This window comes from Salarias fasciatus, chromosome 15 (assembly GCF_902148845.1).
Source record: "Salarias fasciatus chromosome 15, fSalaFa1.1, whole genome shotgun sequence".
In the NCBI taxonomy this organism is placed as follows: domain Eukaryota; kingdom Metazoa; phylum Chordata; class Actinopteri; order Blenniiformes; family Blenniidae; genus Salarias; species Salarias fasciatus.
Genome location: NC_043759.1, coordinates 9513832 through 9528627, shown reverse-complemented (window position 1 = coordinate 9528627; position 14796 = coordinate 9513832). Strand labels below are relative to the sequence as shown.

The 14796-nt window shown below is 45.7% G+C and overlaps 1 protein-coding gene across 3 annotated transcripts; it reads left to right on the top strand.

The window, feature by feature from the left end:
* The first annotated feature begins 1157 nt into the window (after window positions 1-1157).
* aldh8a1 (aldehyde dehydrogenase 8 family, member A1) lies at window positions 1158-6472 on the top strand. 3 transcript variants are annotated; one of them, XM_030109933.1, is made up of 7 exons: window positions 1158-1298; window positions 4264-4411; window positions 4524-4679; window positions 4815-4964; window positions 5091-5347; window positions 5787-5948; window positions 6020-6472. In XM_030109933.1, the coding sequence occupies exons 1-7, from the start codon at window positions 1158-1160 to the stop codon at window positions 6470-6472; spliced, it is 1467 nt and encodes a 488-aa protein (XP_029965793.1). The 3 variants fall into 3 exon arrangements, with proteins under 3 accessions (XP_029965793.1, XP_029965794.1, XP_029965796.1); XM_030109934.1 differs by lacking the exon at window positions 4815-4964; XM_030109936.1 differs by lacking the exon at window positions 5787-5948.
* The last annotated feature ends 8324 nt before the right edge of the window (window positions 6473-14796 follow it).

The window sequence follows — 14796 nt, the reverse complement described above, 5'->3', positions numbered from 1 at the left end:
ACAGTATATTGAACTCCGATGGATGGAAGTTGCTTTGTGTGTGAATAAAAATTATAAACGTTTCCTTGGAGGTATGAGAGCAATGTGTGAATCAGAACTTGAAGGTTCTACTTACTGTAAAATGCTTTTTGTTTTCATTTTCTTATACACAATATTTTCTGTTGGCTAAAAAACCCAAAGAAGAAAATAAAAACCATCACAGTCACCATTATGAATGAAGGACTGGGCCCAGACAGAACGGCAGATGAGGAATAATTCAATGGTCCTTTGACCTTAATGACAAAACGTCTGAACGTTTTGACTGTCAGTGCTCACACAATGCCAAAAGGGCAAAGCATTTTGAGGACATTGACCATTTGTTTGAGAAAGAAATTTAGTTTTTCCACCTGAGTGAACTGTTTTGGAAGAGATCTGATCTCTGACAGGTGAACCGTGGTGTTTTGCTGAACCATCCAGGTAGTTTTTGACAAGAGAACCAAGAGAACTGAGAACATCCGGTCTGTTTTGAGAAATGAGCCAGAATTGTTGGGAAGGATCTTTACATTTTGGAGGCTCTGACTGTTTATATGGGAAAGCTTTGAAACATGTGTGAACAGTTTTGGGAGAGCGATGAGCTTTTTGCAAGTAAACTATGGCATTGAGCTGAACTGTAAGACCGTTTTGCCGAATGATCTCAGAGTTTTGAAAATGTAATTTCGGTTTCAAGAAATGAGCCAAACCAATGGAGAAAAAAACTGAAAGAGAAGTATTCACCATGTTATCAGTCCTTACATTTTTTTAAAGTTACATAAATCTCACACTTGCTATGTTTACAAACTAAACCAAAAAAAAACAGCCAGACAGTGTCCACTGATTTTAGAAACCTAAACGTGGTTCCCTCAGTGTATTATGTATGTGCTGACATGTTCATATGATGATCAGCCTGATGCTTCAAAACACTGTAGAACTGTATTCGTTTAGTAAATGCAGATCTTGATCCAAAAAGTTAATGACAGTGCATGCTTTTTTCCTTTTTCTTTTTTTTTGAGTTGGAGGAGGAGGGAGAGGAAGGCCCCATGTGGGAGGAGGTTCAGTATAACTGCTCCGGCCCAACCTGCTGCCTCCTGCTCTCCATTTCTCTGCCTCTTTGTTTTGGAGTCTGCATCATCAGGAGAGTCATGGCGAAAACCTCAGAATCTCACCTGGTTCTGGAGAACTTCATCGGAGGGAAGTTCCTCTCCTGTGGGAGTCACATCGACTCCTATGACCCCTCCACTGGGAAGGTCTACTGCAAGGTCCCGGACAGCGGCAAGGAGGAGGTGCGTCCACTTTGTCCAGCAGATAATACTTAATCTCCAGCTCATTCATTCAGACTGCGTATGGAGATCGGATACTGATTATTTGTGATTTAATAGAGAGAAATTCCACTGCAGTAAATGTTGAAACTCCACTGTCATTTCACTCTTTTCAATACAACCATAAAAATCTTTTATGTAGACTTTATTAAAGTGGCATCTTGCATATTATTTCAAAACGGATGAATGGTTTCTGTGCAAAAATGTATTTCTTTGAAGGTTGATGATTTCAGGTTGCACATGGCGCATGGAGAGAAGCACCTTTGCTCTCTGCAGAGTCAACATCCGAGTAATCATTAAACGTGGTGACACCTTCCAGTTGTGCTAACACACCGAGTTATCCTGGAAAGGTATTATGTATTCACACTCCGTGGAGGAATTTCTGCCATTCACTATGACTTCTGAAACTTTTTTAACTCGGAGGTCTAAATTCCGCCCTGTGAGATTTACATAGAGACCTTCTGCAGGTTTCTGGAGCGACTTCAGACTGAGGAGGAATAAAGCAAATCTCAGTGCAGGGGTCATGTAACGGCCTTATCTTTATTTGGGTAAGACTGGGTTAGAGTTTTACTGCAAGGGAAGACTTCTTACAGCTTTCAATTTCACAGTTAACTAGCAGTTATTTAGGAATTTCTATGTAAGACCTCAGAAAATCCGAGTGGTTTGGAGAAGCAGGGTGTGAATGTGCAGCAGTAAGAAAAATCTGCCGGTGGAGGAGCAGCCTTATTCCCAGCGTCATCATTGGTTTCCCTTTAAATATCTCTGATGAAATCACCATAAATATGTATTACTGTGGGGTAAAAATGTCAATTCAACATGAACTGTAAGTTCAAATATTAAAATCTGTTGCTGATCCTAATGGAATTATCTACCAGACAACCCACTTCACTTTCCATTCTTAGAAGCAGTCTGAAGGGCCATCTTGATTCCTTGACATTTAACCTAGTTTGAGACTCTGCTCCTGTTTTTATTGTTGTCATTTTATTGTTTTATTGATTGCACTTTATGCTCTTATGTCTTTTTAAGTGCAGCACTTTGCTTCAGCTGTGGCTGTTTTTAAAGTGCATATAAATAAAGTTGAGTTGATAGTTGCAGGTATTTCAGATCGAGAACAAAGCAAAACTTGAGTGTTTTTATGAATTACTGATCCAAAATGAGTCCCCCTAGAACTGCCACCTTAACGTGGTGGGGGAGTTTGAGAGCCCGTATGATTCCAGGAGCTATGTTGCCGGGGGGCTTTATGCCCCCTAGTAGGGTCTCCCACGGCAAACAGGTCCTGGGTGACGGGCCAGACTGAGAGCAGTTCAAAACCCCCTATGAGTAGTAAAAAAACAAAGGTAGTTACGTCGCCCGGTGTGGCGCAGCCGGGGCCCCACCCTGGAGCCAGGCCTGGGGTTGGGGCTCGTAAGCGAGCGCCTGGTGGCCGGGTCTTTGCCCACGGGGCCCGGCCGAGCTCAGCCCGAAGGGGCGACGTGGGCCTGACCTCCGGTGGGCTCACCACCCACCGAGGGAACCGTAGGGGCCGGGTGTAATGTGGATTGGGTGGCAGCCGACGGCAGGGTGCCCGGCGACCCGATCCCTGGATACAGAGACTAGCCCTAGGGACATGGAATGTCACCTCGTTGGGGGGGAAGGAGCCTGAGCTTGTGAGGGAGGTTGAGAGGTACCGGCTAGATATAGTCGGGCTCACCTCCACACATAGCCGGGGCTCTGGAACCCAACCTCTCGAGAAGGGCTGGACTCTCCACTTTTCTGGCGTTGCCCGCGGTGAGAGGCGGCGGGCTGGTGTGGGTTTGCTTATAGCCCCACAGCTCAGCCGCCATGTGTTGGAGTTCACCCCACTGAACGAGAGGGTCGCATCCCTGCGCCTTCGGGTCGGGGACAGGTGCCTCACTGTTGTTTCGGCTTATGGGCCAAACAGCAGTGCAGAGTGCCCGGCCTTCTTGGAGTCCCTGGGAGGGGTGCTGGACAGTGCTCCGACTGGGGACTCCATTGTTCTACTGGGGGACCTCAACACCCACGTGGGCAGCGACAGTGAGACCTGGAAGGGGGTGATTGGATCGCATGGCCTCCCTGAACCCGAGTGGTGTTCTGTTATTGGACTTCTGTGCTAGCCACAGTTTGTCCATAACAAACACCATGTTCGAGCACAGGGGGGTCCATAAGTGCACTTGGCACCGGGACACCCTAGGTCGGAGGTCGATGATTGACTTTGTTGTTGTGTCATTTGATCTCCGGCCGCGTGTCTTGGACACTCAGGTGAAGAGAGAGGCAGAGCTGTCGACCGATCACCACCTGGTGGTGAGTTGGATTCGCTGGCGGAGGAGGAAACCGGACAGACTTGGCAGACCCAAACGTGTTGTGAGGGTCTGCTGGGAACGTCTGGTGGAACCCCCTGTCAGCAGGGTTTTCAACTCCCACCTCCGGGAGAGCTTCTCTCATGTCCCGAGGGAGGCTGGGGACATTGAGTCCGAGTGGACCATGTTCTCCACCTCCATTGTCGAAGCAGCTGCTCCACATCGAGAGGGACCAGCTGAGGTGGCTCGGGCGTCTGTTCAGGATGCCTCCTGGACGCCCCCCTGGGGAGGTGTTCCGGGCATGTCCCACTGGGAGGAGACCCCGGGGAAGACCCAGGACACGCTGGAGAGACTATGTCTCGCGGCTGGCCTGGGAACGCCTTGGGATCCTCCCAGAGGAGCTGTAGGAAGTGTCTGGGGACAGGGAAGTTTGGGCATCTCTGCTGAGACTGCTGCCCCAGCGACCTGGCCCCGGATAAGCGGTAGAAAATGGATGGATGGATGGATGGATGGAAATTACTTCTTGACTCAAGCACGGCGTCAGCAGTTACATGCTCAGATTGATCTGAGATGTCGTGAGAGGAAACCCTTGCTTTGATGACCTCCTGAAGTGAAATGTGTGTATTTCTCAGGTGGACGCGGCGGTGGCAGCAGCTAAAGAGGCCTTCCCCGAGTGGTCGGCCCGCAGCCCAGAGCAGCGAGCGCAGATCCTCTACAAGCTGGCCGAGCTGATCGAAGCAAAACTCGATGAGTTCGTCAAGGCCGAGTCCAAAGACCAAGGTGTCTGAAACGGTTTGATTTGTAGACACAGTTCAAAAGCACGAGTCACTGCTGGAAAATAAACTCATTTCAGCCATACACATGCACGTGCATCTGTGTTGTGCAACGGCAGGTAAGACTGTGACGCTCGCCCGGACTGTGGACATTCCTCGAGCGGCGTACAACTTCCGCTTCTTCGCCTCGTCTGTGCTTCACCACCTGACGGAGTGCAGCCAGCTGGACCACATGGGCTGCCTGAACTACACCGTGCGCTGCCCCGTGGGAGTGGGTGAGAGACCCCACCCTTCAGAACCTGTCGATGTTCCTCTGTGATGTTCCTGATTGGTGGTGTGTGTGTGTGTGTGTGTGTGTGTGTGTGTGTGTGTGTGTGTGTGTGTGTGTGTGTGTGTGTGTGTGTGTGTAGCCGGTTTGATCAGTCCCTGGAACCTCCCCTTGTATCTGCTCACCTGGAAGATTGCCCCTGCGATCGCAGCAGGCAACACGGTGGTGGCCAAACCCAGCGAGATGACCTCTGTGACGGCCTGGATGATGTGCAAGCTGATGGAGCAGGCTGGTAGGGCTGCTGCACCCATAATGCAACACTCTTCTACACATCCTGAAGTTAAAACTCCAGTATTTCCCACTGAAAACACACCTCATGACAAACAGGAGATGAGTTGTGACCTGTGTGTCTCTGCAGGCGTTCCTCCAGGTGTTGTCAACATCGTCTTTGGCACAGGCCCAAAGGCGGGGGACGCTCTCGTGGGTCATCCCGACGTCCCACTGGTCTCCTTCACGGGCTCCACGGCGACGGCACAGAGAATCACCGAGCGCTGCGCCCCGTACTGTAAGAAGCTGTCCCTGGAGCTGGGAGGGAAAAACCCCGCCATCGTTTTTGCCGATGCAGACCTGGACCAGTGCATCGAGACCACCGTCCGATCCAGCTTCTCCAACCAGGTCAGAATCTGGCATTCAGAAATGTTTCTTCAGAAGCAGGAGAGATCTGGGGGTCAGGAGGAAGTCTCTTCCCAGGTTGATGTTTTTCCGCTTCAAATTTTTGAGAAAATCGTGAAAAAATTGACTCATTATGTTCATTTTTTCATCATGCGACAAATTATTGAAACTGAATTTGTTCTGCTAAAGTGAAAAGGTTAAAAAAAAGAGTTTTAAGAGGTTTTTTTTTTCATATATTAACTATAGACTGGCAATAGTAAATAGTCAATTCTGCATCCTGGTCACTTCAGATGAGAATAATGGTGATGCAGTTACACAGCTTGTCCACATGGTGGCGATCATATTCCATCTTATATCCCGCTTGAAACGACTTCATGAACTGAACTGTCCTCATGTTTCTCAACTTGTCTCCGACTTTCCTCCTCTGTGTTTGTGGCTGCAGGGGGAAATCTGCCTGTGCACCAGCAGGATCTATGTGGAGAGGAGCATCTACCCCGCGTTCCTGCAGAGGTTTGTCGCTGCAGCCAGGAAGTGGAAGACCGGCGCGCCCTCTGACCCCAGCAACAACAACGGCGCTCTCATCAGCAAAGAACACCTGGAGAAGGTAAAAACTATTATTCTGTAGTTTCCTGTTGGTTTGTTTAGGTTCAAACACGTCTGTGTTTTACTTTCCAGGTTCGGAGCTTCGTGGCGCTCGCCAAATCAGAGGGGGGCACGATCCACTGTGGCGAGGGGGTCGACGAGCTGGACCTTCCCGAGGAGAACAAGGCCGGCTACTTCATGCCGGCCACGGTCATCTCCGGCGTGTCCGACAGCTCCAGGGTCATGCAGGACGAGATCTTCGGCCCCGTCACCTGCGTCAGCCCCTTCGACACCGAGGACGAGGCGGTTTCCAGGGGCAACGGCGTGCGCTACGGCCTGTCGGCCACCGTGTGGTCCCGGGACGTGGGGAGGGTCCACCGGGTGGCCCGGCGGCTCCAGGCCGGCCTGGTGTGGACCAACTGCTGGATGGTGAGGGATCTGAACCTGCCGTTCGGCGGGATGAAGAACTCCGGGGTCGGGAGGGAGGGAGGGAAGGATTCCTATCACTTCTTCACCGAGGTGAAGAGCATCACCATCAAACACTGAGGCAGTTTAAACAAGACAGCAGCGGGAGCAAATCCTCAATGGCACAGTCACATTTTAACAATCAGGGATTCATACAAACGAAAATATACTCTGGAAACAGCTGGGTTTGACTGAAGGCGTCACGTCTGAATGCAGTTAGTCCATTGTCAAACATAAGGCCCGTGGGCAAAAGCTATCCGGACCGATTGCCTCAATGGTGTCAGGGTGAGTTTGGAAAATTGATGAATACAAACAGCTCCAGGAGAAGTTTTTTTTTTTGGACATTTCACTGTATTTTGAATCATTAAAATTGGCTTCATATTGCGATTGTTGCTATTTTCAGTATTTCCATCACATACACTCTGCACCCGAACAGAGCAAAACATTCCAGTGTAGGATGAAAAGGCTTCATGGTTCTATTTTATAGGTTGAGCCCATTCAAGGATGAAATAGGATCCTAAAATAAAATGTGCTTGACATGCTGACCCACAAGCTTTGCCAAAAGCCTGATAATGAGTCGCAAACAGTCGCGAACAGATCAAACTGAAAGCAAGTAAAACATAAAATTCACACAATACAGTGCATTGCAAAAAGCACATTAAGAAGTTATTTCCCTAAAAAATATATGCCTGTAAAAGCAATCCTACACACAGAAATATTACCTGCACAGTTTGACATGTTTCATCTTTTTGTACAGCAGCATTTGCACAAAGTGCATCCATCTTCACCTTAACTGCAATAAGGTCGGTTTGCATCAATAACAAATATCATTAATCATGTGTTTGCACAGTTGCCATTATTTCTACCGACGTCTGGCTCTATGAAAAGAAGAACGATCTGAGTGTGACAGAGTTCAAATGCCGTTTTTTGAAAATCGGAGGTCAAACATGACCTACTTCCTTTGTACCTAATGAAAACACCAGGAGCATGTGTTGTAAAAGTAGGTGACACAGAGACTGCCAAAGTTAAATAACAAAAAGAGAATGATTCGAAGAGTTATGAGAAACATACAGAAAAAAAACATTTTTTTCATGTTAAAGCAATAAATAAGTTTGAGCTCTGCTTTTGCTGAGTGTAAAATGTTTTGTTACTCTAAACTGAAACACTTACATAAAAGTGACATGCAGCGTGATGCTGGCTCACCTGTGAATTGGGAGTTATATCACTGCTTGTTGTGGAATGCTGCATGCCTTGATTGCATCTGTGACCCAGTGTCAGCCGGTGATTGATGTGCTGCTTCACACTCACTGAGAAAATAAAGACAGCCGAGATTTACTACCCCATCAGCGCAAAGTGCCTTTTCTTTTCAGACGGCCTCGCAGGGTGCCTGCTTGGTGGATTTCACAGCCGTGTTTGTGACGCCGCTCTAACTTTACAGTGTGTTCTACCGTCTGCACGTACACTGACATGTCTTTATGTCAGAGCTGCTGACGCACGAAAGGTGAATGAATGCCAGGTTGTCCTGTCCAGTTACTGTAGTGCACGTTTGGGAAGAGAAGGAGCCCAATGTTTCTTAGTTATTTTGTCCCCAGAGGATCCTGTGAACTCAAATGATAATCTAAAAAAATTAATCTTATTAAATTAAGAGTTTTGTTCCACTCTATGCATCCGCATTTGCTTATGTCATTAATTTTAGTTAATCATTTTGTTTTCAAGTCTATCAAATTCCAAACCATTGCACAGAACAGCCGTCTAGACATCGCATTAAAACTCTAAAATGGAAATCTCTTGTGGGAAACAGAGAATTTGTAAAGTCTGTGAACTTCATCGTCCAGATCAGGGGGGCCGAGCAAACGATGACTAAAAAAAACAAGCAACTTCATCATTCCATAAAAGTAACTGTTGTTTTTCATTCATTCAGTGGAGATCAGACTGTTTTGGCCAGAGGAGCAGACTGAACACCACAGCCAGAGTGATAGGTGATCAGCGATACTGCATATTGATAATGGAGTTGTGTAACTATCGCATTGCTACTTTGTGAAAACCTTCAGCACTAAAGTCCTGCGACAGATAAGACTGCAGGTGAAGCTCTGACAAGTCTCTGATGCAACAGAACTCGAAGAAAACGTTCAGTGAATCAAAGACATAGTTTTCTTAAATTTTCACTGTATTTTGCTTCAGAGGGCTATTTTTTTTTACAGCAGCACAATGTTAAAATGTTAAAAAGATTTCAACTCTCTTTACACTTTTTGATTGATTGATTGATTGATTATACCACCATCAGCATATTTTATGCATTCATTTTAAGAAAACAATGTCCATTTAAACAAACCACTGGAAACCATGTAGTTAGAGCATAGGGCCTCTAGTAAGCACTGTCAGATGATTTTTTTTAAAAGCAACCACTCACGTGCACGGAGAACAATATGCTATAAACATTAAGAATGGAGAGCCCTTGGACATCCGTACGGGCAGACGAAGCTGGATTGTTTTAACAGTGACCTTCAACTCTAAAACCAAAAGTCCCGGGAGGATCTGGACAGGAAGCCATGACACTTTGAAGTAAGCATTGTTTTAATCTCCATCTACTTACTCCTGTGCAGAAAAAAACTATTCATTACGGCTGCGGTGCACATGCACTGTAGCAACGTTTTCAAAAAGTTGCCTTTTCGTTCATTTACGCGTGAGCATTTTCAAAAAGTTGCACCTTGGAGGCCGTTTTTAAAAAGTAAATGCAAATCCAGTTTCATGTGGATCCATTCAGTAGATTTGCACCAGAAATATAAAGATCTATGTTAGTGAGACTAAAACCTTCTCCAGTGTCTCAGAGTACCTGGATGGAAAAACCACTTGTGCCTTTTTTAAATAATTTTTTCATAATTATGAATTTTATTTAGATGAAAATGAAAGAAATGTCACAAGGTCAGTTTCAAATAAATACCAGGAAATTGTGAAGTTTCATATAACAGGCAACTAAAATGTAAAAAAAAAAAATGTGTAAAATACAACCTTCACATTGAAGAGATCATCTAATCTCCTCCTGATCACGACGGCACATGCAAATCACGTCTCTTCCCCTTCCTGAGCATCTTATTATGACTTATTGCGGCGTGAGGGGAGTCTGATGAGGGGCCTGCGTCACACATGCAGATGCGATCGTGTGCCGCCTGCTTCCATCGGGATGTCTGCCAGTCCGGAGCATGCAGGACGTGCCCGAACCATTAAGCGAGTTTGTAAAATCGTGTCCCCTGGCAGGCCCGATGTGACATTTACCACAGAGCCAGCGTGTGGGTCCCACCCTCTGTGTTTTGGCTGGGGAATGGGTATTGTGCTGCTCCGCATGACTGAACACACACGCTCATGTGCATTCCTAGAACATAGCGTGTGATGAAATGAATACCACCCAAAAGTCAGGTTGGGGGAGCGTCGAAGCGACGTGTGCGTTGTTGCATCAGCGCTCGGGGGGCCCACCAAGTCAAAATATGAGAATGAAACCCGGTGAGTCAGCATCTACTCCGCTTTCCTTTGTTGCCGCCCTTTTGCCCTGGCTTTTTATCTCACATCTCCTTCATTGAGAAGGAAAAGCCTCTGAGCAGGGCTCGCCCACCGGTACGTGACACCGAGGACCGAGTCCATGGCTTCAGCCAAAACAAGAACTGAACGTTCACAGTGCTTGTTGGGAGATAAAGCTATTAGGAAACTGAACATTTGAGACCGGCAGATAGTAGAAACAAGCAGTTTTCATTCCTTTTTTGCTGGCTGCAGGGATGTGATAGGCCTCCTGCAGAGGGTCTTCACGGTGCATGTGGGAAAAACGGTTGAAGACAAGAATCGTTTTCACACTTTTTTTCCGGTCTATAAGACTATGAAATGTTATCTTTCACTTCTGTTTTCTTTTAATTGAACACAAACAGCCAGCTTCCCGCTGAGAAAAAGAGTATGTGCGTGTGGGCGTATCACAAAGACGAGGGATAAAACAGCAACTGACAACAGAAGCTGAGAAGGATCCAATCCTGATGGCTTTACATTTCACCGTGTCCCAGATTCTGCATGTTGAAAGTTTTCCCTCCTTTTGTTTCTTAAGTTAACTTCGCCTCCACCAGCATGACAGGTGACACCCAGGTGTAAATCACAACCTGTGGCCCTCATCACAGATTCACCTGCAAAATGTCTCCTGGAAACGACTAAACCTGGTTTCTTGTTATAGCAATTTTACTTTTTTTTTCACCCCCCCATTTCTCTGTTTGATTGTCATGTGTCACACAAAGTGAATGTGCTATTTCCCACCACTGGCTTCTCCCTTTTCTCACCAAAACTCCCACATCTCAAGGCCTTCACTGACATTTGGCTTGAGGGAATTTTCCACAGCGGGCCGGCCGGGGTTCTGTGGCAGATAAGCCCGGAGATGAAGCTGAGTCCTGAGAAAATGCTGCGGTTCAAGCAGGTTAAGCAAACTCAAGCCAACAAACCCCCCCTAGTATAGACAGAGGGAGGGGAAAGTGTTACTTGGCTGCAGAGGACCAAATGTTTGCAGCCGCATGTCAATCTCTGTGAGGGGCAATCTTCTCACCGGTCCGAAAAATCTAGGAAAAGTCTGACTCTGAGGACATTTCAAGAGCACATTTAAAGGGAGGGAGAAAAAAAACAAAAATAGATTCAAAGACCAGAGTCTAAGAAATTATATTCAATCCAACTTTGTCCAATTTTGAGAGACAATCTGAATTTGTCTTTTTTAAGTCACATTACATGTTTGTAGATTGACTTTTTCCTTTCCACCTATATTTTTTGTTTTTGATGTACTTGCACACCCCTCTATCCCAAAATATCACTGACACTCATCTCCATCACACATCCTACTTTCACTGAATAAAAGTGTATCATCTGCATACGTCTGTATCCACACTTTATCTTTCAGCCTGTAAATCACCACAGTAAAGCATAAATGGTGACCTTTGACCTATGGCTGTGGCTTTCAAAGTGTGAACTGTGTCTTCAACTTCCCTGGACAGCTTTTGGACTTTGGTTTGATAGTAATTAAGCTTCAGCTCAGTTGTTCAGTGCTCTGTAGTGCACGTTGCCTGGGAGCTAAGTTTGCTCAGCAATTTCCAATTTCGGTTGCCGACGGATGATTATTGGAGCTTTCTGTTGGAAATGAGAACACGACTGAGCCTACTGAAGGAAAATGGACCAAAATCAAAACTCTAAATTTATGACTCTTTGCAAATATGATATAAAAAGAGAGAAAAAGACACGGAGTTCAAACATTTTAACTGGCACAGCAATCATGCAAAAATGGGCAGCATGTCTGAGTCAGACTGTATTTCATGAACTGACAAACAGAAATCTTTTCCAGACTTTGCTTCAAAACCTTACTGCATCTTCCGCCCAGATGATTGTCATGATTACTTTCAATTTCTGCGGTAAGTTATCAATTTATTTAATTTATTTGCTTTTTCTTGTGTGTGGACTTTAATTTCCGCAAACCCAATAATATAGACCAACATTTTCTCAATACAATACGGAGCAACATTGCCATTCATTGATTTTCAGAACACGCTGACCCAGATCTATTCTTTCAGGTCAGCTGAGAGCGTGGTGTGTTTATCCTGCTTCGACATGAAATCCAGCCTTCTTTACACCATTTAGACACCATGTTTATTCAATAAGATAATAGAGTGCCAATGTCCTGTGTACCTCCGTGTCGGCATTCACACAGAATTTTCTTCCATTGTGTGACAAAATTGAGTAACTTTTTGGATTTTTGTGTTCATGGGGGGCAAAAAGAACCATGCTAAACCTATGTTATTCTTATACCTGGATTGTTTTTTTGTTTTGTTTTGTTTTGTTTTGTTTTGTTTTGTTTTGTTTTTCTGGCAGGCCTGTGTATGCCAAAGACTCATGGAAATCCATTTAAACAGCGGCTTAGAAGTACGCAGTTCAACATTTTGGCTTTTTTTGTTTCCACGCTCCAAACTGTTGGTTTGGCCTCTCCGCGCTGCGGTCGATGCTGCAGCCTCCATTTTCCCTGCTGATTCAAAGTAGCATGCAAAGCAAGAAGTGGAGACTAAAGGGATTTTTGTTTAGAGTCAACATCAGTTCAAGCATGTGTCACGAAGCCCTGGGTCGTGTAAATATGTCAACAACATGCAAAGTTTGCACTGTCGGAGGAGCTCTAATTACAGCTGTCGCCTCTGAAATGTCATCAGCTTCTACTTTGGACCCGGAATTGACCCGATGTGTTTCTAATAGAAAGGATGGTGCACAGATTAAGCTCGATCAAAGGTTGAATTTCAGATCCTTTGTGTTGACAACAATCGTTCGCCCAGAAAGCTTCCTTCTCTTTGAGGCTCATGATTATTGTGGGAACACTGTAGTAACGTTTTAGAAATGGGGATTTTAATCTCACTCGCGCAAAGTCTTAATGCAGAAACGAAACAGCGATCTGGCTTCAGCCATACGTAGCCGTGTGTTTTCAGTGTTTCTCCACGTGAGATATTTACATGGCGTTGTGTAACCAAATCAGAGGAGAGCACTAGAGTGGGTCAACCACAGGAGAGCAAACAAAAAAGAAAACCATGTCAGCCCGGAGACAGAGATGTTTTCACATTGTGTGACAAAAACTGGATGAAATACGAGAGCGTGTCGGAGAGAAGGGCCAACAGAGAGCTCTCCAACTATTTTAAACACGTTTACCATGTAAGTGAATACCTGCCCTTTTTTTTTTTTCTCCAAGTTCGAAATCTTATGCTCTCGTGCAAGTTTTCCAGGTATTATGAAAGGAAGGTGGGTAATTTTACAGTAAAATCAGAAACACAGTGACCCACATTGGAGCTGCCTGGGCCGTCATGTCACCATGGGAGTGTTTACTCGCTCACCGCAGCTCCACCGCTGAAAGCCGGGACTCCAGGTGGACGGCAAAGAGGTCACCTGCGTGTCTCGGGTTATCTAACAGCATGAAAATCAGCTGAGTATGTAGGCCATCGTGCAGGTAATCAGTCATCTGCAGAGGAGCTCGGCGTGATGGGTCTGCCCTTCTCCAGGACAATATCCCGCATGATGAATATCTTTTACATAATCCTACGCTGAGTTATAAAAAAAAAAACAAAACAAATCTGCTCTGTTCTACACAGTTCAATAGTCTTTTGTTGATTTGGCAGCTGAATATGAATAGCTCACGCTGCATATGTAGCAACAGAAGAGGCTTTAAAGGAGGCGGACGAAATGAGTTTTCCAATCCTTTTCAGTTCCGCACAGATAGAGCCAGGAGGTTGGAGTGGATTTGTTTTATTTGTTTGGAGCCGAACAGCTATTAGATGGCTTTGGAAATGTAACCAGCATTCCAAGTGGGCTTTAATGCATCGCACACCTTTCCGGCCCTCGCGGGCAGAGCATGAGACGGCGGGCATGATGCGATTCAGACCCGATGCCAGAAAAATAGGATGACATAACAAGATGGCACAGCCAAAAGCACAAATATGCCCTCTGTTCATCCAGACACAAAACCCCGTGAAGCGAAGACCGAGAGAAGAGAGGGAGAATTGAAAATTCTGGAACTATAATATACCTCAATAACTCATAAAAAGATGAAAAACTTACATAAAAACTGCCTTTTATAGTTTGTAATGCAGTCTTCTAAAATGTGTAAAACAGCTTTAAAGCCAAGCAGACTTCCAGCCGAGAGTCCCAGGGGCTAAAGCTGACACAAACTGACTGCAGCTGTAGGAACAACAGCATGGACAGATCACCACTCCGACACTGAGAAACAATCACACACACACTCACGTGTGGGAGGAGACAGGAGTACGAGGAGACGATCCATGCATGCACAGGAAGAACATGCAAACCCAGCACAGGCAGGATATTCTCACTGCACCACTGTACCTGACTTTAAAACACACTCGGAAATAGGTTTTGTGGCTTATGTTTGTTTCTCGTTTGGGCAAAAAGGTTTTTGGAACGTTTTAAATAAAAGAGTAAAGCCTTTTTCATGGTTTACACACACGTACATCACCGCTGTGGCTCCGGGATATTATGTGCAGGAATCGTGAGCGACAGTGTAGCAGTGAAATATTTGTATTTAATCTGCATCCAAATCTGATCCAACCAACAGTTTTATTTCACACAGGGGAAGGCACAGTTGGCAGCACTCTCTCTCTCTCTCTCTCTCACACACACACACACACACACACACACACACACACACACACACACACACACACACACACACACACACACACACACACACACACAACCTGACCTGGCAACAAAACATTTACTCTAACACAGCCTGGCGTTGCACTGCCTCTCCTGCATACTGATGAATAAATGAAACCAAATTCTCCTCAGCGGATTCCTTAAAAAATACCCCGTGGCATTGGTGTCTCACGGGCGAAAGGTTCTCAAAA